Source organism: Schistocerca serialis, chromosome 8 (assembly GCF_023864345.2).
Source record: "Schistocerca serialis cubense isolate TAMUIC-IGC-003099 chromosome 8, iqSchSeri2.2, whole genome shotgun sequence".
NCBI classification, from domain to species: Eukaryota; Metazoa; Arthropoda; class Insecta; order Orthoptera; family Acrididae; genus Schistocerca; species Schistocerca serialis.
The window spans coordinates 610,706,330-610,728,954 of NC_064645.1; the positions used below are offsets into that span (position 1 = coordinate 610,706,330).

Here is a 22,625-nt window from a genome sequence, read left to right on the forward strand (position 1 = left end):
CAGTTATTGATTCCAGTGAGGGTGACAACTACTGTGTGTTGAACAACACATGCAGCAGTCAATTCCTCAGTTGGCGTCGAGTGGATGAGATTTTTCAATTACCTTGCATAGCAAGAATTGTAAGGCGGAGTCTGAAAGTAAATGGACTTGCATCTAAACAGCTGCGACAAAGCAAAGCTTGACCGACTATCAGATAATTGTCCACATGGGTTTTGTGGACGAGTATACTTTTAGCAACCAACCCACCCACGATCATTACGTAAGATATCTCGATGGCGTAGGGGCATTGATTTCATTAAGTCGTCGACAGTGTAGCTTCACACCATACGTTTTCTATATTCATCCAAAGGTCGCTTGCATTTGTAGGTCCACATGGCAATGACCTTTTTACCTCTGCCCACATATTCGCTATCTGGCTGATGTAATTGTATTATTATTTTCTACAGTGTTTAAGAATTCAGGCCCTGTCATAAATAAGTGATCTAGATTCAATCGTCCGATTAAGAATGTGGTTTACCCAGTCTATCAAATGATGAGAGTCGTATTCGGATATCCACATCAAGCATAACTGGCTCAATCCGATTAGAACGATCTGGTATCGAAATGAAATTACAGAAATCGGATAATTTGAACATCTGTATTACAACAATGCTGCGCACATAAATTCCTATGATGAAGTAACAGGTAGCAACTGCCCAAGAAAAAGTGAGAAATATGTCTACTAGCAGCAATGTAATGTAATTATAACCCATATTTATGTGATGGAAATACTGAGTCGAACAATGCACATCTATTTCAGTGTTGGCAAGATGCACCATATCGGATTTCCTGATGACATAATGACAATAATAATAATAATAATAATCCCGTGGGGCCGATAGGGGAAACCCTCCCCCATATGGGTGGTACCGAGGAAATCAAATACTTGGGGTGAACCAAATACTAACACAATCCTTAACGTCTACTCAATCAGTTGAACATAAAATCCACGCACGTCTGAGTGAAAATCACCGCTACTCTGGTCACCGTCTATTAGCTCAATGAGCTCGGCTGAAATTATTTGCTTCCAAAGGCTTCAACACAATCTGGTCCTGTCCGGTCCTGGAATCACCGTGGCCAAACCAATTAAACACAAGCAAACATGAACTGTGCAAACTGTCGACAGGCGGCATTTGGAATTTCGGATTCTGGGGAGGCCAGGTTAGCACGGCAGAGAGTATTGAAGATCTCTTGTAAATTTCCCTACAAGCAGAAAACATGCATTTGAAAACTACATGCCGCGCGGGATTACCCGAGTGGTCTCAAGCGCAGCAGTGATGCACTGTTCTGCTGGTCCCATCGGAGGTTCCAGTACTCCCTCGGGCATGGGTGTGTGTGTTTGTCCTTAGGATAATTTACGTTAACTAGGGTGTAAGCTTAGGGACTGATGATCTTAGCAGTTAAGTCCCATATGATTTCACATACATAAGAATTTTTTTTATAACAAAACATCGATACATTGATCCAAATATGAAAACTAAATAATCTCACATAATAAATCGACCGAAAAAAATTCTCATCATTGCTCTTCAAGAACTACGACTGACAATGAAACCTTGCATTACGGAAACCATTGCATCTTCAAGAGCAAAATGCAACAAAAGGTAGCAAAAGGCGTACCAATCTTGGCCATGGCATTTCTCGAACAAAGATCTGTCATCAGTTCTGTCAAAGAAATCACACCCGTCAGCAATCGACTTATAACTGTGCTCATTGAGAGCACCAGTAAAAAATAAACACTCATAAATGCACATGGCCCCACCAAGATCGAAAATAAGATAAACACCAAAAATGTCGAAAAATTCTGGAACACACTCGAAAATACTATGAGCAAAATTCACCAAGATGAGGTGAAAAAACTAAAGGGAGACTTCAACTCTCTATTTGGTACAGAAAAAACCTCTAGAAAAATCATTGGTAGAAATTCAACACTGTTACGCTTAGACCAACGGCACACGTCTGACTGATTTTTGCCAACAATTCAACCACAAAAGAATGTGTTCCCACTATAGGAAAATACCATTTCTCAGGCAACATGCTTGGCTACCAGGTGCAAGCTGCTGTCGTTCGCCTTTCTAGACTCGCTGAAAGCCAGATTTTTTTATTCTTTTGTAGCAGAGCTACAAGCAGACAGATACAAACTCAATAAGGAAATCGGAAGATAACGCTCGAGCAAAATTCGGCTTGCTACTTACAGTAATATTTAGTGTCAGATCGGAAACCTTGTCCGCAGCTCGTGGTCGTGCGGTAGCGTTCTCGCTTCCCACGCCCGGGTTCCCGGGTTCGATTCCCGGCAGGGTCAGGGATTTTCTCTGCCTCGTGATGACTGGGTGTTGTGTTATGTCCTTAGGTTAGTTAGGTTTAAGTAGTTCTAAGTTATAGAGGACTGATGACCATAGATGTTAAGTCCCATAGTGCTCAGAGCCATTTGAACCATTTTGAACCATCGGAAACCTTACGGTACTGCCAATTTCACAATACCACTTTTGTTGTCTGCCGACATATTTTTTGTTGTTGTGAATACATAATTTTATCTATGAAATGCCACATTTTCATAACACTTGCGAGTGATACAGGACATGAAGTACATACAGACCTTTTCGAAGTCAAAAATCGGTAATATCCTATTAATTCGTGTTAAAATAGGATCAATCGTCTTACAGACACTTAATGCTTCGCTACAGTCTGGAATCGCGCGACCACTACGGTTGCAGGTTCGAATCCTGCCTCAGGCTTGGATGAGTGTGATGCCTTTAGATTAGTTAGGTTTAACTATTTCTAAGTTCTAGGGGACTCATGACCTCAGAAGTTATGTCGCATACTTCTCAGAGACCTTTGAACCATTTTTGAACTTAATGCTTTATTAAGATAGATTGGCGTCGTGATGTTTCTGTAGTAAGCTGAATTTAATTTGTGTTGGCACAGTGAATATTTTAATTGCATTTTCCATTAGTTTTCTAATCGCAACATTAATCATCAAACAGAAATTAATCATCAGCTGAATTTTCTTTTACGATGTCTACAACAATCTAATTATGCTAAAGTTGTTTGCAAAATGGCTCTGGCACTATGGGACTTAACATCTGAGGTCATCACTCCCCTAGAACTTGGAACTACTTAAACCTAACTAACCTACGGACATCACACACATCCATGCCCGAGGCAGGATTCGAACCTGCGACCGTAGCAGTCGCGCAGTTCCGGACTGAAGCGCCTAGAACCGCTCGGTCACCGCGGCCGGCCTAGTTGTTTGCAAATTCTACGTTTGTCGAAAAGCACTGGTTCTAACGATGTCATTAATCCAGTGTAGTTTTAAGAGTACTTTCCTCTAGAAGTGAATTGCCTTGACGGTTGATCAATCAAGAGTGGGAAAGGTAAAATTTTACGAATATATGACGAGAGGGACAAGTGCTTGAGAGAGGACTTCCCTATCAATACAAGTGTCTGAGAGATGACTTTCCCATCAATCTCCTGGATAGTTTTGTTTCTCAGATCAACAGAGTGAGTTATCATGCAGTAGCACAGGTGATGTAGTTTTGTTGCTCGACTTTCTTACACTGCGACCGAAAGGTGTCTCAGTTGTTGACAACAAATTCCAGCTGTGTTGCACACACTCCTTGGGGCAGAATTCGTAGTCCAAACACGCTTATGGAGCTATCAAATGTAAAATATTATGTTCACACTACGCTTTGCTCTAGTCTACGTCTTTCGGTGGGGCTCAGCCTTTCATTTCTTCTTAGGAAGTCAGCGATAAAGGCATCATAAGACGTCACCCGTAACAGTACTGCAAAGGAATGCTCAATGAGCGACCTAATGACGTTCAATAATAGTCACTCCGTTGATTTTTGTTGTTTCGAATTAGAGCATGCAGTACTGCTACACCACACTTCTGAACTTTGCCTGTTGAATGCAAATGTCGCATGATGGTAAAATGGTAAAGTGGCACATATATCAGTAGTTGAGACTTCCTTAATGTGGAAAATCATTCATGCCAGAACGGTCTTTGTTGAAACAAGAATATCTTTTTCTGGCGTATTTTTCCCAAAAGCACTCGCTCCACGCACAGTTCAAATCTTTCTAGCTGCCTCCTCTACATTCACCCCTCTGCTATACCAGAAGTAAACGTTGTGTTGCAGATGTTACACCTTTTTCCACTTGCGACTCACTTTTTCAATGCTTAACTGTAGTTCATGATTTTCAAGCATGCAAAATCCAATGCTTAACTGCAAGATGATAACTAGAACTTCAGATTCGAATATGGCATTGATACACACACTGACAGCGTGGCGCCGCCTTCACATGTGCGGCGCCGGATTTCAGGCGGCGGGTGGCGTCTGGCCGGTGGCCGGTAGCCGCTGCAGGGCGAGGAAACGCTGGAGCGTAAGCTGTTATGATCGCGACGCAGCCACGAGCTGTCCTGCGGAATTGTTTCTGGAATACTTGTTATTACGGGTGGGTAGAATTGTCTTAGATGTTCAATCAGACTCATAACTTTAGACCGAAATGTGTTAAAAAAAAAAAAAAAAACGTTGGATGCGAACATGCGACTGTAAGTTTAGAATGCACGACGATTACCGCAAGACCACGGGCTCACTCCAGCCATATCAACTAGGAAGTAGACAACACCTCCTCCTAACACTTCCGCATATTACAGTGTTGCCAGATTGTGCAGATGGCCGGACTTGGAGTTGTCAGGGGCGGTCAGTTTTATTGGCCACCTTAAGTAAACGACTTGGTCTTAGTCTCTGTGGCGGCCGGGCGGTCAGTTTTTATGTCTAAGACTGTACTTTGATTTCAAACAGAGGGATTGAGATACAATACTGGCCATTATGACATTCACATACAACACAGCAAAGCAAGGCATTACAGGCTTCACATCATTCTTTCTGTTCCGCAGTCGCAAGGCCAAAACGACAATGGATCCTTCACAGTTGCAATGAGAGTGGCTAACTTTGGAGCTGGCAGAAAAATAACCATGACTTTACATTGGGAGACCATTTAGCCTATTTTAGAAGAAAGATTCTGTGAGAGCGTTAGGAAGGTTATCGACTTGAACTCTTTCTCTTTAGCTTCTTGAGGTGGGACGCTCAACCGCAGTTTGAATATCAAAGACTTGCAGATTTTCCTTTGCGAATAGCCATTATCTCCAAAACCGTTTTGAGTTCTTCCTGTACGTGGACGTTATCAGCAATCATATGTGCCCTGAGTACAAATGCACTCAGGACACCACAGGTTAGTGCAGTATGTTGACAGCCGTCAGCTCACAGATACAGATACAGATAAGTGTCAGCATGTGAAAGACACCATGTCCCATTAGTTTACAATGATCCAAGACACACAAGAGAGGGCAGCATCCATCCTTTTATAGCTCCATGGTAAACTGGGCGTTCTCATGAATGTAATTCGGGTGATCCAATACTTGATGAAGTTGTTCCTTGTAATAGGGGCCATACTGAGGGGTGGATTAATGAAGTTTTGTGGGTCGGAGCGGTTGACTAGAAGGGCAAGAAGACCTCTGGGTCCTCTCCTTGAAAGGTAGGGAGAAAAACCTTCAAAAACTACTATTCTGGTACTTAAAAATAATAAACCATTTCAAAAATGTGTTTTATTTTAGACAAAAATGATTTAAATTTCTTGAAATGTGTAGCATTCACAACCTTTTTCTGAGTAACTTCTTCTATATAATTGTTAACACAAAACAACAAGCTCATAAGCCTTTTGTTAAGATAGAGTTGGTAAGCAAATTAAAATCAAATAAACTGAAATTAAAATGAAATACTTTTAAAACTGTAGTTCTTAATTTGTTGAACAGTTATATTTTTGCCAGTTTATATATATGCAGGATGGAGAAAAATTATGTCACGAAATTTTAGCCCTGGATAGCTGATGCCAGTACGAACCAAAATTACTAATGTTGTGTAGGTCAACAACACAGAATTTTTAAACCTTGGAAACCTGGTGCCACGCGCTCCGATTGGCCACAGGATTGCCCTGTTGCCGGATGTTCTGGACAACGCATGACCGGAAATGCTCTGCCTGCCAGGGATGTATCCAAGGCAGCCACACACTCGGTGGTAGAGCGCCAACCTTCCACTCTGGGTGCCAGGGAGTGAATCCGCCGGGGTCCTGACACATCCATTGTAGTTTCATAAGATGTATTGTGAACAAACCCATCAACAGCTGTTAAGTTTGCCCACAGAAAGTCTTTTACCAATTGTTTTGGCCATGGAAAGGGCTTTTTTTGTAGGTAAGACATTGTTTACTTATAGCAGGTGCTCAAACTTGATGCGACACAAGCTTGGTAACGTCGAACAGTGTTTTACTAAACTCTTTCAAAGATGCATGGCATTGCCTTGATTGCTCGAGTACTTGTCTTAGGTGGTTCCTCAAAGCGCCTGAGAACATTCTCATCAAATGCAGCGTCCTGTCGTGTTCGATGTCTTTCAGCATCACCACCATATCCTGCTAACAAACCTGTTTCGCCAAGTCACTGGTGAACAGCTACAAATGGTTGTGTATGTGGGTGTCGTGTTGCTGCATACTGTTCCTCATACAACCCTCGAGCTCCATGCACGTTACCTTTTGCTGGTCCATAAACAAAAACCATATCTCGTTGTTCTTCAAATGAATACTGTACCATCATGCTTACTGTATGACTAAATCACAGGTGACGTGTGTGCTCCGAAGTGAAGCTTACATGTGAATGCCTCTGACGTGAGATAGAGATAAACAGCAAGACCTATTCGACACATGTACATACCACATTGGGGCAGTGATGGACATTTGTATGTGTGCCAACAACCATAGCGCTGCCTGTCAATCGACGAACAGCAACAGGGAAATCCCATGGCTAATCAGAGTGCTTGGCACCAAGTTTCCATAGTTTAAAAATGGTGCATTGTCGACCTACACAACAATAGTAATTTTGGTTCCTACTGACATCAGCTGTCCAGGGATAAAATTTCATGACACAATTTTTCTCCACCCTGTACATACACACACACACACACACACACACACACACACACACTTGTATTTTGAAAATTATAATTTAAAGCATGCTGCTGTGGCAGTTCAGGAAGCCCTGCTAATATCTGGTGTTCACAATTTGAACAGGAGGAGTAGCACAAATCACTGGTACAGGTCGTACATTCTCTCAAGCTCACAAAGTAAGATAGCTTGGGGAATACTGAATTAAATGACTAAATCCACTGACCAAGACTCTAAATAATCAAACAGTGGAAACTCCAGGTAGGAATATCAACAATGTAGGAAAAGATAGATCGTTACTTACCATAAAGAAGACACATCTCACACACACATACACACACACACATACACACACACACACACACGTACGCACAAGCAAGCACACCACACCACATGCACGCACAACTGCTGACTCTAGCATTTCGGGCCAGAATTCAACTATCATGTGGGATGCAAGCAGCAATCTGGAGGGGATGGGGAAGGGGAAGCGATAACAGTGTATGGGTGGGGAGAGAGACAAACACTGTCTGGTGGAGTGTGCAGGGACTAGACTCCAACAGACAGTGTCAGGAGTTTATGGAGCAGGAAGGTGGGAAAAAAAGGAACAAAAATGAGAGAAGCGGGGAAAGTCGGTTGGATGCGTTGGCAGAGGGCTGCAAATAAATAGGGTGGGAGACGAGAATGGGGAGGAGATGATTGGACGTAGGGGGTGGAAATTGTTGGTTGGAGGGTGTGGGGATAGTATGTCACTGAGGTTGAGGCCAGGATAATTATGGGAGCGGAGAATGAGCTGTGAAGATAATTTCCATCTGCGCAGTTCAAAAAAGCTGGTGGTGGAGGGAAGGATGCAGATGGCTCAGGTAGTGAAGCAATCATTGAAATCGAGTGTGTTACGTTCAGCTGTATCTTGCACCGCAGGGTAGTCTACTTTGGCCCTGGCCACAGTTTGGCGGTGGCCGTTCATCCTGGTAGACAGTTGGTTGGTGGTCATTCCAATGTTAAAAGCTGTGCAATGATTGCAGCAGAGCTGGTAAATGACATGGCTTTCTCCACAGGTGGAATAGGAAGTGCTGGCTGTCTGGATTAGGCAGGTTTTGCACCTGGGTCTCCCACAGGGATATGATCCTTGTGGCAAGGGGTTGGGATTGAGAGTGGCACAGCAATGGACTAGGATGTTGCGGAGGTTGGGTGGGTAATGGAATACCACTTTAGGAGGGGTGGGAAGTATGCCGGGCAAGACGTCCCTCATTTCAGGGTGTGGTGATAGGTACTCAACGCCCTGGCAAAGGATGTGGTTCAGTTGCTCCAGTCTGGGATATAACTTGGTGATGAAGGGGACACTCTTTAGTGGCTGGTTCTTGGGGGTGGAATGCAAGCAGCAACTTGGAGAAAGTAGGGAAGGGCAAGGGATAGTGGCGTACAGGTGGGGGGAGACGAATGCTGTCTGATAGAATGTGCAGAGACTAGACTGCCAACAGGAGTAGTATCAGGAGGTTGTGGAGTAGGGAGGTGGAGAAAAAAGGAGAGGAGCGAAGAGAGATGGGCAGACGCATTGGCAGAGAGCTGCAAATAAACAGGGTGGGAGATGAGAATGTCAAGGAGATGATGGACAGCAGGGGTGAAAACTGTTGGGTGGAGGGTGTAGGGACATCGTGTTACTATAAGTTGAGGCCGGGATAAGTACGGGAGCGGAAAATTTGTTGTATGGCTCCCAGATCTGCTGAAATCATTGCACAGCTTTTTATATTGGCATGACTACCAACCAGCTGTCCACCAGGATGAACAGCCACCACCAAACTGTGGACAAGAGCAAAGTAGACCACTCTGTGGAACAACATGCAGTTGAACATAACACAATTGATTTCAATAGCTGCTTGACTACTCGAGCCATCTGCATCCTTCCCTCCATCACCAGCTTTTCTGAACTGTGCAGATGGGAGTTATCCTTACAACACATTCTCCACTCTTGTAATTAACTTGGCCTCAACCTACAGTAACCTACTGTCCCCAATCCCTCCAGCCAACAGTTTCCACCCCCTATGTCCTATCTCCTCCCCATTCTCATCTCCCACTCTGTTTATCTACAGCCCTCTTCCAATGCATCCACCTGTCTTTCTCCTCTCCTCCCATTTTTTGATCTTTTTCCCCCACCTCTCTGCCCCACAACCTCCTGACACTGTGCCTGTTGGAGTCTAGTCCCTGCACACTCCACCAGACAGTATTCGTTTCTTTCCCCACCTGTGCACTACTATCCCTTCCCCTTCCCCAGCCCCTCCAGATTGTTGCTTCCATCCTACATTTGATTTTAATTTAGTTTCAACTCTTGGAGTAAGTGACTGCGCCCTCTGCCCCCCCCCCCCTCCCCCGCCACTGACCTTTAATGCACCCTTGGTCACACTAAAACAGTGTTAGACACATGCCTGAAATGATGACAGGCTTAAAACTTGATTTTGAGGGGAGGGTGGAAGTTCTAAATCTGCTATCTCTTGGAGTTCATTTTGCTCTAGGTGAACCATTGTATCGTCTAGGATTTTACAAAAACACAAGTGATATCCTGATAGCTTTATCATTGAGTTTTGCTGCCTTTTTTTGTTGATGGATATGACCTGCGCTCTTTTCCACTAATTTTATTATCTTCTCAAGGAATCTGCTGTAAACTGTGGTAAAGGGTGTAGTCAATTCACATACATATTCTGCATGAACATGGCAGATTTAGTATAGTGCAGGGAATATTACTGACAGCTTGTTTACAAGAGTGACCACTCAGAGCATCTTCACTCCAGTCACAAGTCCAGTTCCTACACTGTTGTCAAGGGTGAGAAAAATTACCACACTATTTGTGAGCAGACTCACAACCAATAATTGAAGCCAAAGTAACTGGGTTGGGTTGTTTGGGAGAAGAGATCAAACAGCGAGGTCATCGGATTAGGGAAGGATGGGGAAGGAAGTCAGCCATGCCCTTTCAAAGGAACCATCCTGGTATTTGCCTGGAGTGATTTAGGGAAATCGCGGAAATCCTAAATCAGGATGGCCGGACGCAGGATTGAATCGTCATCCTCCCGAATGCGAGTCCAGTGCGCTAACCACTGTGCTACCTTGCTCCGTCAAAGTAACTGCAAACTAAACAGCCCAGTCAGTAGCCAAGCATAATAGCAAAATGTAAACAGGCTCATCATTGGCAAACTGTTTATGGCATAATGGATGCCTTCATAGAACATGGTAAACTGGACTTAGCCTGCCACTCCACTAACTTTATTGGCTGCTTATACACCAGAGGTTCTGCCATTGCAGCTGTTTCTGTTGGCATGTGTTGCATCCAGAAAGCCTTGCCCTACAGGAATATGGTCTATGCTGTCCTCATCAATATCTCAATCTGGTAGGAGCTTGAACATCTTTGTGAATTTGATGCCGCTGAATGTGCAACATAACAAGAACACAGCTGAGTCCCATGACGTTTTAAGAGTTTTCAGTTGTGTGTCAATACTACTAGAATGGTACACAAATTTTTAAAAATGTTTATCATAAAATTTCACATTTTAATAATACAAAATTGGTATCACAATGATTACCAAATAAACATTTTAGGTAATTACAAAAGGGTGCCAATGAGTATCAGAAGAATATTAAATAGATATGTCTGCACTTATCACTACAGTTACAACTTACTTAATATTTTATATACATTCATGGGCTTATAAAGTAATTCTGGAACATATCGTCAAGTGCTCAGATTCAACAAAATCTTTGAGGCATGGAATGAGGTGTCCAAAAAGTTCACCTAATTGGCAAGGCTAAGAAGTAAAGCAGTGCCTCTTTTGATCCAATGATCAGCATTTTCTGTGCCACTTTTGAGATCAACTGCTACAACAAAAGATTCGCGACCACCTCCACCACATCGGATTGGATAATAATAGCAAGGACAGACATAGATACCTGAAAAAAACCATCAAGTTATTTAATTAATACATAATATGTGAAAAATGTAATGTAATTGACATTTCATGACATATAAAAGAGTTATAAAAGAAGTTGGGAGGTTAGACGGAGGGAGCAGAGAGGTGGGGAGAGGCCAGGCGATAGCAGGAAAGGAGAGAAGTAAAAAGACTGGGTGCAATGGAGGAATGAGGGCTGTGTAATGCTGGAATGGGAACAGAGAAGGTGCTGGATGTGAGAGGACAATGACTAACAAAGGTTGAGGCCAGGAGGATTACAGTAACATAGGATATATTGCAGGGAAAGTTCCCACCTGTGCAATTCGGAAAATCTGGTGTTGGTGGGAAGGATCCATATGGCACATGCTGTGAAGCAGTCGCTGAAATGAAGGATGTCATGTTTGGCAGTGTGCTCAGCAACAAGATGGTTCACTTGGCCATTAATGCGGATAGACAGCTTGTTGATTGTCATGCCCACATAGAAGGCAGCACAGTGGTTGCAACTTAGCTTGAAGATCACGACTGATTTCACAGGCAGCCCTGCCTTTGATAGTATAGGTGATGTTTGTGACCGGACTGGAGTAGGTGGTGGTGGGAGGAAGTATAGGACAATATTGTTACATTCCATCCTGGATTTTCCACAGGTCAAAGTAACTACACTATATACCAGATGTGCTGCAATTACTGTGCTGTATTCTGTATGGGAATGACAGCTAACCAGCCACCTACCCCAGTGAACTGTCGCCATCAAATTGTGGCTAACTGCTTACTCGATCACCTATTTTCTGCACTTTTTGCACAACAGAGCACCAGTGAAATCAATAGACGAGTCACACAATCTAGATCCTCCCTCAGTACACCAGATTGTGTGCACTACACAGATAAGAACTGTCCCTCCAGGATATCCTGTGTTCTCTCAATCCCCACACCCCCTTTCTCCCAGCCTAACTTCCACTGCTCCACTTTGTAGTGTTTCGAAAATTTCTGCGTAAATTCTAGAAACATTATATGTAAGTAACATGTGGATGATAAGATAGTACAGTAGTACAGGCAAGAAGAGAATACAAGTTTGTGAAATGTAGTATTACAGTTGAATGCTGAAGAATAGATGGACAGATCAGATAACCAATGAAGAGGTGCTGCATCAAACTGGGGAGAACAGAGCTTTATGGAAGAAAGCATTTAAAAAAGGAGTAGGTTGGTAGGTCATACTCCAATATAAAAAGGAATAGGCATTTTGTTAATGGACATAAGTTAATTGAGTAAAAACTGTAGAGGGAGACCAAAGCTTGAATACAACAAGCAGGATTACATGAATGTCAGTTATGGTAGTTATTTAGAGATGAAGAGACTTGCATGAGATAGACTAGAGACAAAAGATGCCTGAAATCAGTCTTTGGCTGGAAGCCAAAAGCGTCTCCTATTTTTTTATAAGTACATAGACCTGTTTATTTCTACAATGGATTACATCAGTTTACAGCTTGAACATTTGGCTATTTTTCAACATAATCACCATTTCTGTCAATGCATTTTTGTAGACACTGTGGCAATTTTTGTATGCCAATATCATACCAGCTCGCCGCCATGCTGTTCAGAAAGTTATGAACCTCTTCTTTCACCTCGGCGTCGAAGCTGAATCTATTTCCGGCCAAATGTCCTTTTCACCTAGGGAACAGGTGATAGTCACTGGGTGCCAAGTCAGAACTATAGGGTGGGTGGGATATTATGTTCCACTGAAACTGTTGCAGGAGAGCAACGGTTTGCTGAGCGATGTGTGGGGGAGTGTTGTCATGGAGAATGTGTACGCCCTTGCTCAACATTCCTCTTCTCCAGTTCTGAATTGACCGTTTGAGTTTTTTCACAGTCTCACAGTACCTGTCAGTGTTAACTGTGGTCCCAGTGGGCATAAAGTTGACCAACAATACCCCTTTCCGATCCCAAAAAACGATTTTCATGGCTTTACTGGCAGACTGCGTTTGTTTGAATTTCCATGGCTTTGTCAAAGAAGGATGCCGCCACTGGCGTGATTGTTGTTCAATCTCAGGTATAAAGTGGTATGCCCAGCTGTCAACACCCGTGAAAATTGAGTCCAGAAAGTTGTCCTGTTCGGCTGCAAGGTGGTGAAGAAATGCACGGGAAGCATCAACTTGTTGCTGCATGTGGTCCTCAGTCAGCATGCGTGGCACCCATCTTGCGCACACCTTCTGGTGTTTCAATGTTTCCATTAAAATTCTGTGAGCGGTGCTTTGGGAAACCTCAGGAACCAACATACAGAGATCATCCAGGGTGATCCACCGATCTTCACGCATGCTTTGCTCGACCTTCAACACTGTCTCCTCAGAAATTGACGGTCTCCCACTCCTTTGTTCGTTGTGAATTTCGGTCTAACCAGCTGCAAACTCTCTACACCATTTGCAAACATTTTTGACATCCATGCACGAGTCACCATACACTTCCGTCAATTGATGATGGATTTTAATCAGCGCAGTGCCCTTTGCGTTCAAAAACCGAATAACTGCACACAATTCACACTTGGTGGTAACATCCAATAGGAGCTCCATTCTCAATGGCTGGCAAGCCAAGACTGAGCACCTTGGTGCAGTGTGCGCATGTTTACACACAGCGCGTGAAGCACTCTTCATAACAGTGTGGCCAACTGCCACACAAACTAGTTCTGTACTTATAAAAAAATAGGAGACCTTACTTTTGGGATTACCCTCATACTACACCAAAAACTCTCAGTTTTAATAATGATGATATTTATTCAGCATCGAGTAATCAAACACAGGCCCTGAAAATAATACCATTTCAGAGAATAGTACAGATTATTCTTCCGAATATGTCAGTTTATAAAGTTTTATAAACTACAGAGCTGTGTTTAATAATAGCTTTACATTTTCATGCACTTTACATTTGTTAATATGCAAATAACAGCATTGAAAAAGATTATGATCATTAGGTCACTTGTGAATCACCACATACTATGAGTCAGACATATCTTCAAAGCATTTTTCATAAAATTAAAGAACTCATCTAGGAAAACAATGGATTTCCAATTAAAATACTTTTTAGTTGGCCTTTTAATTTGCTAGTGAGGAGGGATGAGAGACATTTTGGTAGGGCACTGGCTAGCTTCAGCAACAGCATAAAGACATCTTTTTTTTTTTCTTAATATAATGCTGTTCTGGTATCTCAATTTTTGTCTTGCATTATGCTGGTGAAAGTCACGGTTTAAGTTTGGATACATTGTTCTCACAAGCAATATTACTTTTAACATATATACAAACACCTAATGTTTGAAACAATTGTAGTAACCCACCAATTACTATGTCTGTTTCCCACAGTGGACTAGAGCCAGGACACCAGCAAGCACAGTGCACTCCAACATTAAAATGGTGCACCCACAACTAGCTGAGATGCTCTCCAGGGCCAGCCCAGTCATCGATCAGTCACCTGTTCTGCTGTGTGTGCGCAACATGACTCCAGCAACAGCAGATAAGGACAGTGTCCATATGAGACCATACATGGGGCTCTGGGCTCCTGGTTGTGAAACGTATTTGTTATTTGTAACTATATCCAGTGTATTTTTGTTGTTGTTGCTCTGTACCCTAATAAACCATACCTGTTTTATGACCATGTGTTTCCTTGTGTTCCTAGTTAAAACATAAGTGGCAACAAGGATGAGATTTTTGTGTTTTCAATCCTTTGATTTTTATGCCATTCAGCTCTTCCACAGAGGCTACTCCAATTAATCCTGCAACAACAGTTGAAAAACACAGCTTTGTTGGAATGATTGTTGGCTACACTGACCCTGGCACTGCTGGTTGTTCACCCATCATCACCATTACCCCCCCCCCCCCCTCCCCCACCTCCCAAATGATGAATCTGCAAAAACTCGGATGCTTACTGGAGGTGGCTTCACCAACATTTCATGATATCGTGGGTGGTTGGCATGGGAGGCCTGTAAGGCTTTTCCATGTTTATACCCCCTCATATGTATCACTTACTGTGCCACTTAGCTTCTCTGCAAGAGCAGTGTCACTTTCTCTTGATGATATGTGTTGTTTGTTGCCCTCTTACCATCACAAGCATACACACATGGTAGCTGCACATGCTGAATTCTACCAGTGTCGCAAACAGCTGCAGTAATCGTATCGAGCTCAGGCAGCCAAGCTTCACAGCCTAAGTTGTAAGTGTTGGTTCGTCACAGCCAAGGCTCAGGAGTTTTATGCGGACACCATGGTCCATGAAGCAATCATTCCCTTAGTTTCAGATAAGGTGTGTCAACATGCCCTTCAGTTTGAGAGCACTACTGTAGAAGAGGTTTTGAATACAGCACAGTCATTCCAGGTCTCCTGCACCACGGGCCACCAATTGGAGGCTTAGAGTGACGTCGCAGTTGTTGACAGCATGCAGCTCTGGTGCACAGAACAATTGGTGTGCTGGGAGCACACCAACACTGGGGGAAGAGGAGATAGCCACAATACAAACAATCTAATTTGACCAATGCAGACAGACACATTGTCAGCAGTAGGGATAGCGAACACCACTTCCTTTTAGCATCTCTTGTATTGTGCAGTGTGAATATGTAGCCTGGCCCAAGTGGTAGGCTTTTTGCCAGTTAAAAAAAAGTCACGTAGTGGCACTATGCAAGTCTCTATGCCTCAAAAGTCACTGCAGGAATCAATGGATGTCGATATTCATACCATTTCATAGTTACGTTTGCCATTGTCTGAAGGCTGGAACACACTTTTCATGGAAGTGCGGGTGATGGATCAGTTGTTACTTCTACAAGTCGGCACAGGAGCCACCGTAACTCTATTCAACTCCCAGATGTACACTAGGTTCGGATTCCCACTGCTGGTGTGGCAGTTCATGGCCAGCATAGTTGACAAATCAGTTTTCCATTCCGCTCTGTACTTGGTGGTTAATGATGTGAGTAGTGAAAATTCGCTTGGGTTAGAGGCCTTTGTCATTTTTGGGTTATCTATTATGGATTTGGTGCATCTTCTGTTAGATCAAGTGACTTCACTCTCACTGGATTCCTTGTGTTCTGAGTTTTTGGATCTTTTTGCTCCAGTTTTATGTTGTACAAACAATTTCACAGCACCCACCACCCTCAAACCCTTCACTCTGGCTTTTATTCGGATGCAGCTGGTGCCAGCGGCTTTAAGTGACCAAGTGAAGATGGAGCCTAGATCAGTTAATATCATTGGGAGTGATTCAACCAATTTCCTCAAGTGAATGGGTTACACCTTTAGTGATTGTAAAAAAGCCGGCCGATCAACTCCATCTCTGTGGCAACTTCAAGGTCACCATTAAGGCAGTCGTAGGCATGTATTCCCTACCCTGCCCGGAGTAGTTGCTCACAATTGGGGTGGGCGTCCATTCTTTTCGAAAATTGACTTGGCCAAAGCAAACCTATATGTTCTAGTGGATGAGGCTTCAAAACAGTTGCTTGTGGTTAGCATGCCTTTCGGCCTTTATCAATATCAATGGCTTAAGTTTGAGGTTGTGTATTGAACTGGGGGCCTAGAAACAGCGAAGACCCTTTGTCCCACTGTAGCCCTCAGTGGTCCGCAACAGGCCACAGCAGTCCACCCACCCCACTGCAGCCCCACGTCAAACCCAGAGGTATTGCACGGTTCGGCCCCCAGTGCGTCATTGCCTCTCTCTTGGGTGGCATTAGTTTCCTGTTAATGAAAGTTTACTCCCCATGTCATGAATCCACCAGCTCTGCGGTGGGAAGGCCTTCACTTATTACATCAGGGTCACTTGGGAATCTCTCACAAAACCGTTAGCGCACCTTAATCTGTTTTGGCATGCATCGATTGGGAGATGGAACATATTTTCATGGCTTGCCACAAGTATTTGGGTCAGCAGGTAGTGCCACATCTTGTTTTTTCACATGACTGGCCCCTACACAGCATTGGGAAAGAGTCCGCATAGATTTCACTGGTCCTTTTTTAGACACTTTCTCATTATCAGCCATTGTTTCCTTATGTTGTTTGTTGTCGGTCTGTGATAGAAGATGCAACTGTCATGGTCCCTTTGAAGATATTCTCCACAAAAGGCTTCCCTTTCACTCTGGTTTCAGACAACAGTCCTCAATTCATGGCACAATCTTACAAGAAGTTTTGTGCACCAATGGCGTTTGCCACATCACTGTGCCTCCCTTTCACCTGCAGTCTAACCGCAAGGCTGAGAGCTTTGTTCAAACATTTAAGATGCAGATGCAGCACATGCACATAGAAGATTTTCAGGTTGAGGAGGCTCTCACATTTTTTTAAGCTCTTACAAAAGCTAATTGGAGCCAAAAGTCCCACCAGCCTCCCATATGACTGTCAGATGCAGGTGCTGCTCACCCTCTTGCTGCCATGTAGGCAGCCCTAAGCTGCACTGGTTTTGTCCATCATTTGCGCCCAGCATGCCAGTCTGGGCCCAGAGTTTCGGACAGTGCTCTCACTGGATTCTGTTCATCATCCATGGCTGGTGTAGTCCCTGTGTCTTCATGGCTCACATCAAAGGCTGATTTGTAGTGTGCTACCAGAATCAGTTGCATCCCAGGATGAGTGCCTGGCCCCCTCCTCAGACCATGGGTGCATCACCTCATTCTTTGTTGGTCCTGGCTGCTCTTGGGGATAGGTAGTCTTGACCTTGCCCACCTATCCCAGAGGTCAGGGTTTCATCAGCATCAACAGCAGGTTTGCTTCCTGCAGCCAGTGCTGACTCTTTACACTGCACTGACCTGGTGCTGCGCGTCAGCAGGGATACTGCCGGTACTGATGTCCCTCACCGTGGATTCTAACATACAGATGGCTTCTGCCCCCTTGTCACTGGTCGTGTCCACTGGCTATCCTGGGATCTGTGATGGCGTAGGTGTTATTGTCCCAATCACATTTGTCTGTACTTGCCAGTCTAAGCGGATCAGGAACTTCTCATGCCTCTGAGTGATGCTCCTGACACCACCACTGATACCCTGGATGTCTGCAGTGACAGCATCACACATAATGACCCCCTGGTTACTACACCTGTCGTCCACAGCAGACGTGTGTGGATCTACTACCAGAAGCGCAGTGCAGATGGCACACCCACAGCTACCCAAGGTAGCTGCCAGCAGCAGCCCTGTCACTGACCAATCACCTGTTCTGCCGAATGCGCACAGCACGACTCCAGTGACAGCAGACAGGGAGGGTGTCTTTATAAGGCCATACACAAACCTCTAAATGTTTTTGTGTATTTTTGTTGTTATTACTCCATGACCTTAAATACCGTAACTGTTTTATTACCAAGTTTCCTTGTGTTGCTATTTAGAAGAATAGCATCTGAAATAATTCTCTGGTTCTGGTTGGCATCGCAAATAATTCTGATAGAATGTTTCTGTAATGTTAATAATGTGCTTAGGGTAGTTTGTGTTATCGCACCCCAGATTTCTGACAGATAGCTTAGATTTGATGAAATAATGAATGATAGGCATGTTTTAGTAAATACAAATCCTTGCATATTTGCTAATCATGTTTGTGGCAATTATTTTGAGATAGTTTACAAGCCAAGGAATCTATATGCATGTCCCACTTGAGGTTGTCCTGCAGTGTGATTCCTATCCTACAATGTTATTTTGTATGAATAATTTCATATCAAATTCCATGTGTTTCCTGGTGTTAAATTCCATCATTGCACTCTTTGAAGCACTTACATTTAAAGGCTTTCATTGAAATACTTGATTATTTCACTGACAAAAATAATCAATTTTAGGAAATATGATACAATTGGGTAGATAGAAAATCTACTCACCAAATGATGGCAGGAGAACACACACATAAATGTATTTAAATTTGCAGGCTTTCAGAGCCAGTGGCTCCTTGTGGCAGAAGGGTTGAAGAAGTAATCAGAATGAAGGAAAAGGACTGGTGAGGTTTAGGAAATGGAGAGAGTTTGGTGAAGTCACCCAGAACCCCGGATCATGGGAGAGTTACCAGATGGGATAAGAAAGAGAGACTGATTGTTCAACATTATAGCAGTATGGGAATAGCTATGTGCCTGAATTCAATAAACTTTGCTAGTGCAAAAATTACTGCAATCACAAAATTGTCACATTTGACTTTGTCCCTACTTTGACCTCGTGTAGCTTGAAAATGGTGATAATAATATCAGTGGTAGTGATGAATGACACAACCTTGAAATTTTAACATAAAAAAGTGTACACCTGAGCCCATTTTTTTATTACATCTAGTTTCTGTTTAAAGTTGACTGATATTTGGCCTAAACTGTAATAGAGCCCACATAACACTTTACAACCCCTATTGAAAGCCTCATAAAACAATGAAATCTTTACATTTTGAGCTCAGATTTTACACATCTCATTTATTCTAGAAAGAACATCTGTAAAAGATTCTTCCAGATTGGAGATGATCAGGCAGGGTCCATGAGTCCTCTCTGTGTGTGATCCATTATCATATAATGGTGCTGTCTGCCTTCTAATAAGCTTTTCAGATAACATCATGAATATACCTCAAGGAGAATGTTATCACTGGATAATGAATCAGGAATTTCCATGTCTGTATTGGCAGATCTAATCACTAAAACACAGGTTTGGACTTGCACCAAACCAGCTCTTAATACTAAACCAAATACCACCATCACATATTTCTCTGTTACTGCTGGTACTCCTTTAGCTGCCAATTTATCGAGGAAGATAAACCCAGTGACACAACACTACATAAAGCAAAACACTGGGAACATTAATCACCAATTCATTCAGATCCATTTTTTATGTCATAAAGCTCTGAAGATGCAGGCTTACGCTTCTCCAAACAGATAACTTGTATTATTCATCTTTCCTTTGTGACCCCTAGCTTTCTCTCTCTCTTGTGACCTCTTATACCAACCCAAGCCACTTCCAGCATCACAACAGTTTCTTCTGTGACACTCTTCCTTTGATTTTTTACTTCTTCTTCTCATATACCCATCTGAACATTTATTTCTAACATTACCCATGATCAACAGATTGAGACAATTTATTTCACGTGAGTTACTATAACAATGAAAATAATCACTTATTGATTCCTTTCCTTCTCGTCCCATATGGGTAGTCTCCCCTGACCCTCAGTTCTGGGTGACTTTCCTGAAGTCTACCCCTTTTCCTAGACCTCTCCAGTCCTTTTCCTTCACCCCTCTTCCTTCCCCTTCAATCCTTCTGCCTGAAGAAGGAGCCACTGGTTCCGAAAGCTTACCAATTACAACCGTCTTCTATGCGTGTGTTCTGCCGCCGCTTGGTGAGTAGATTTTTTTATCTGTCCAATTAAATAATTATTTCACATTGGATTTAGAAAGACAAGAAGATTCAGGTACAACACAGGAAGAAATTATGCTGCAGCAAAAGTATTGCTCTTACTCTCAATGGATTATACAAGGTGCGTTCCATAAGTAATGCGACCAAATTCATAAAAAATCATTTACTGAATATATACATACAGATAATAAAAAATTTTCAAAATAGCACTTTCTTGCATCAATACACTTCTGGAGGCGGTGTTTCCATGCCTGGAAGGCATCCTGGAATGCCCTTTCCTGGATGTCCTTTAGAGCTGATGTAACATGTGCCTGGATGCTTTCAATTGTGCCCCAATGTTTTCTTTTCATGACTCCTTTTAACCAAGGAAACAAAAAAATCTCAGCGGGAGACAGGCCAGGACCGTAAGGAGGCTGGGGAACCAATGGGGTCTTGGTCCTGGCCAGGAAGTCATTGACAATGAAGGCACTGTGACTCAGTGCGTTGTCGTGGTGAACTTTTCACGTGTCCTTCATGTCGCTTCGGCAGCACAAGACCCTCCTTTTCAGTCTTTTGAGCACTTCCAAGTAGAAAGCTGAGTCCACTGTAGTCCTGGTAGGTACAATTTTGTGGTGGACAATGCCTCTGATGTCAAAGAAGATAAAGAGCATGGTTTTGATCCTGGAGTTGCTCATGCATGCCTTCTTGGTATGGGGCGACGATGGGGTGTGCCACTCTGAACTCTGCCTTTTTGTCTCAGGGTCATACTCAAAAATCCATGACTCATCACCAGTGATAACTAAGTTTAGAAAATGAGGATCATTTTCACACATTTCCAACTTTTCTCAGCACTGAATCACTCACATGTGCTTGTGTTTGTTGGTCAATACTTTTGGGATAACTTTGGCACACACCTTTCTCATGTTCAAGTCTTTGGTCACAATGCGGAAAATGGTTGTTTTGGACATGTTTAGAGTTTGTGCCACCAATTGAAGGCTCAGCCTTCTGTCAGAGTTCAAACAATCGTGCACATGCGTCACATTTTAGTCGACTCGTGCGGGTGATGGCTGTCCACTGCGAGGTTTGTCGGTGATCTCCTCTTGACCCTCCATGGATGACTTGTGCCATCAGAAAACTTGGGATTTGGACAAGCAACCAGTCCCAAAGGCATGCTGAAGTAATGGAAACATTTCGGTGGCAGACTTCCCAAGTTTAACGCAAAATTTGATAGCGTACCGTTGCTCTACAGAATGATCCATTGTGCCGTGTTACATAAACTCAAAACGGGGTTGACAGAAACGCACACGTCCTGACTCTCCAGCAGCTTGCAGCCGAATGACATAAAGAGCTTTTTTTTTTTTTTTTTTTTTTTTTAGCTAACAAGTTACGAAACACTGTGGTGTACTGTAGCATCAGAAAAAAATTGGTCGCATTCCTTATGGAATGCACTCTATAAGCTGTGTTGGCTCTATGGCACAAGTTGAAACTTTTTTGCAGACTTGATTTTGAACTCAGATCCATGCCTTTCATACCACAGTTAATGTATAAATTCAAGGTTTCTTGGCAAAGATATTCCTTTGACAAGTTGAAAGTTTGAGATGGTCTGTCAGGCATGCGCAGGTGATGCATTTGTAATGTAACACAACACTAATGACACATTGTGATCTGGGATCAGACCATATTCTAACACAAATTTTTAACTTCTTTCACATAATCATCACAGGATACACTTTGACCAGTATAAGAGGCTCCATTCTTAGTAACAACCTGGAGGCTTCAGATAACCCAAACACCTTACTTTGTTGTGTTTGTGATTTATAGACATCATTGGTGCATTTATCAGCACCTTTACAAAAATTAGTAGATAAAATTTGGTTAAAGAGATTCAAATATTCATGAAACAAAGAGGAGCAAATCCTAAAGAGCTATACTCACTATCTCCAACCACACTCATAGTCACCTACACATTACACAGCTTTCAGAATACCATACAGGCAGATGAAATGGTCACATACTGGTAATTAAACACAAGTATCACAAGAAGACAGCTAAAATAATTGTACATGGAAATGTGATTGGCTGATCACCTACAAAAAACATTGATGAAACAGCCACCCTGAGAACACATTAAAAAATTCTCCCTAAAAGTTTAGGGAACACGTCTGACATGTCACAAACCTTAAAAGTACACTGACCTGATTTTCAGTTAAAACAGAGAGTAAATCTGTTAGTAAATGAGCTTCTGCCTTCTCATATGAATATAGAACACTGTCAGCTAAAATATGGTGCACTGTGGTCCATATGCCACAAGCACAACACACTGGAGGACTGTCTCACCAGAGCGAGAAGCCAGGTGTCATAGAGTGTGTCCTATAGAACAAGAACCCATGTGT

At 42.9% G+C, this 22,625-nt stretch overlaps 1 protein-coding gene across 1 annotated transcript in view; it reads right to left on the bottom strand.

Annotated features, from left to right (window-relative positions):
- Nucleotides 1-10,757: 10,757 nt before the first annotated feature.
- LOC126417162 (dynein axonemal heavy chain 2) overlaps nucleotides 10,758-22,625 on the bottom strand; it is a 959,377-nt gene continuing 947,509 nt past the window's right edge. Inside the window, 1 exon segment of the mRNA XM_050085060.1 lies at nucleotides 10,758-10,962. Within this exon segment, the coding sequence (XP_049941017.1) occupies nucleotides 10,808-10,962 (155 nt within the window). The 3' untranslated portion in view covers nucleotides 10,758-10,807.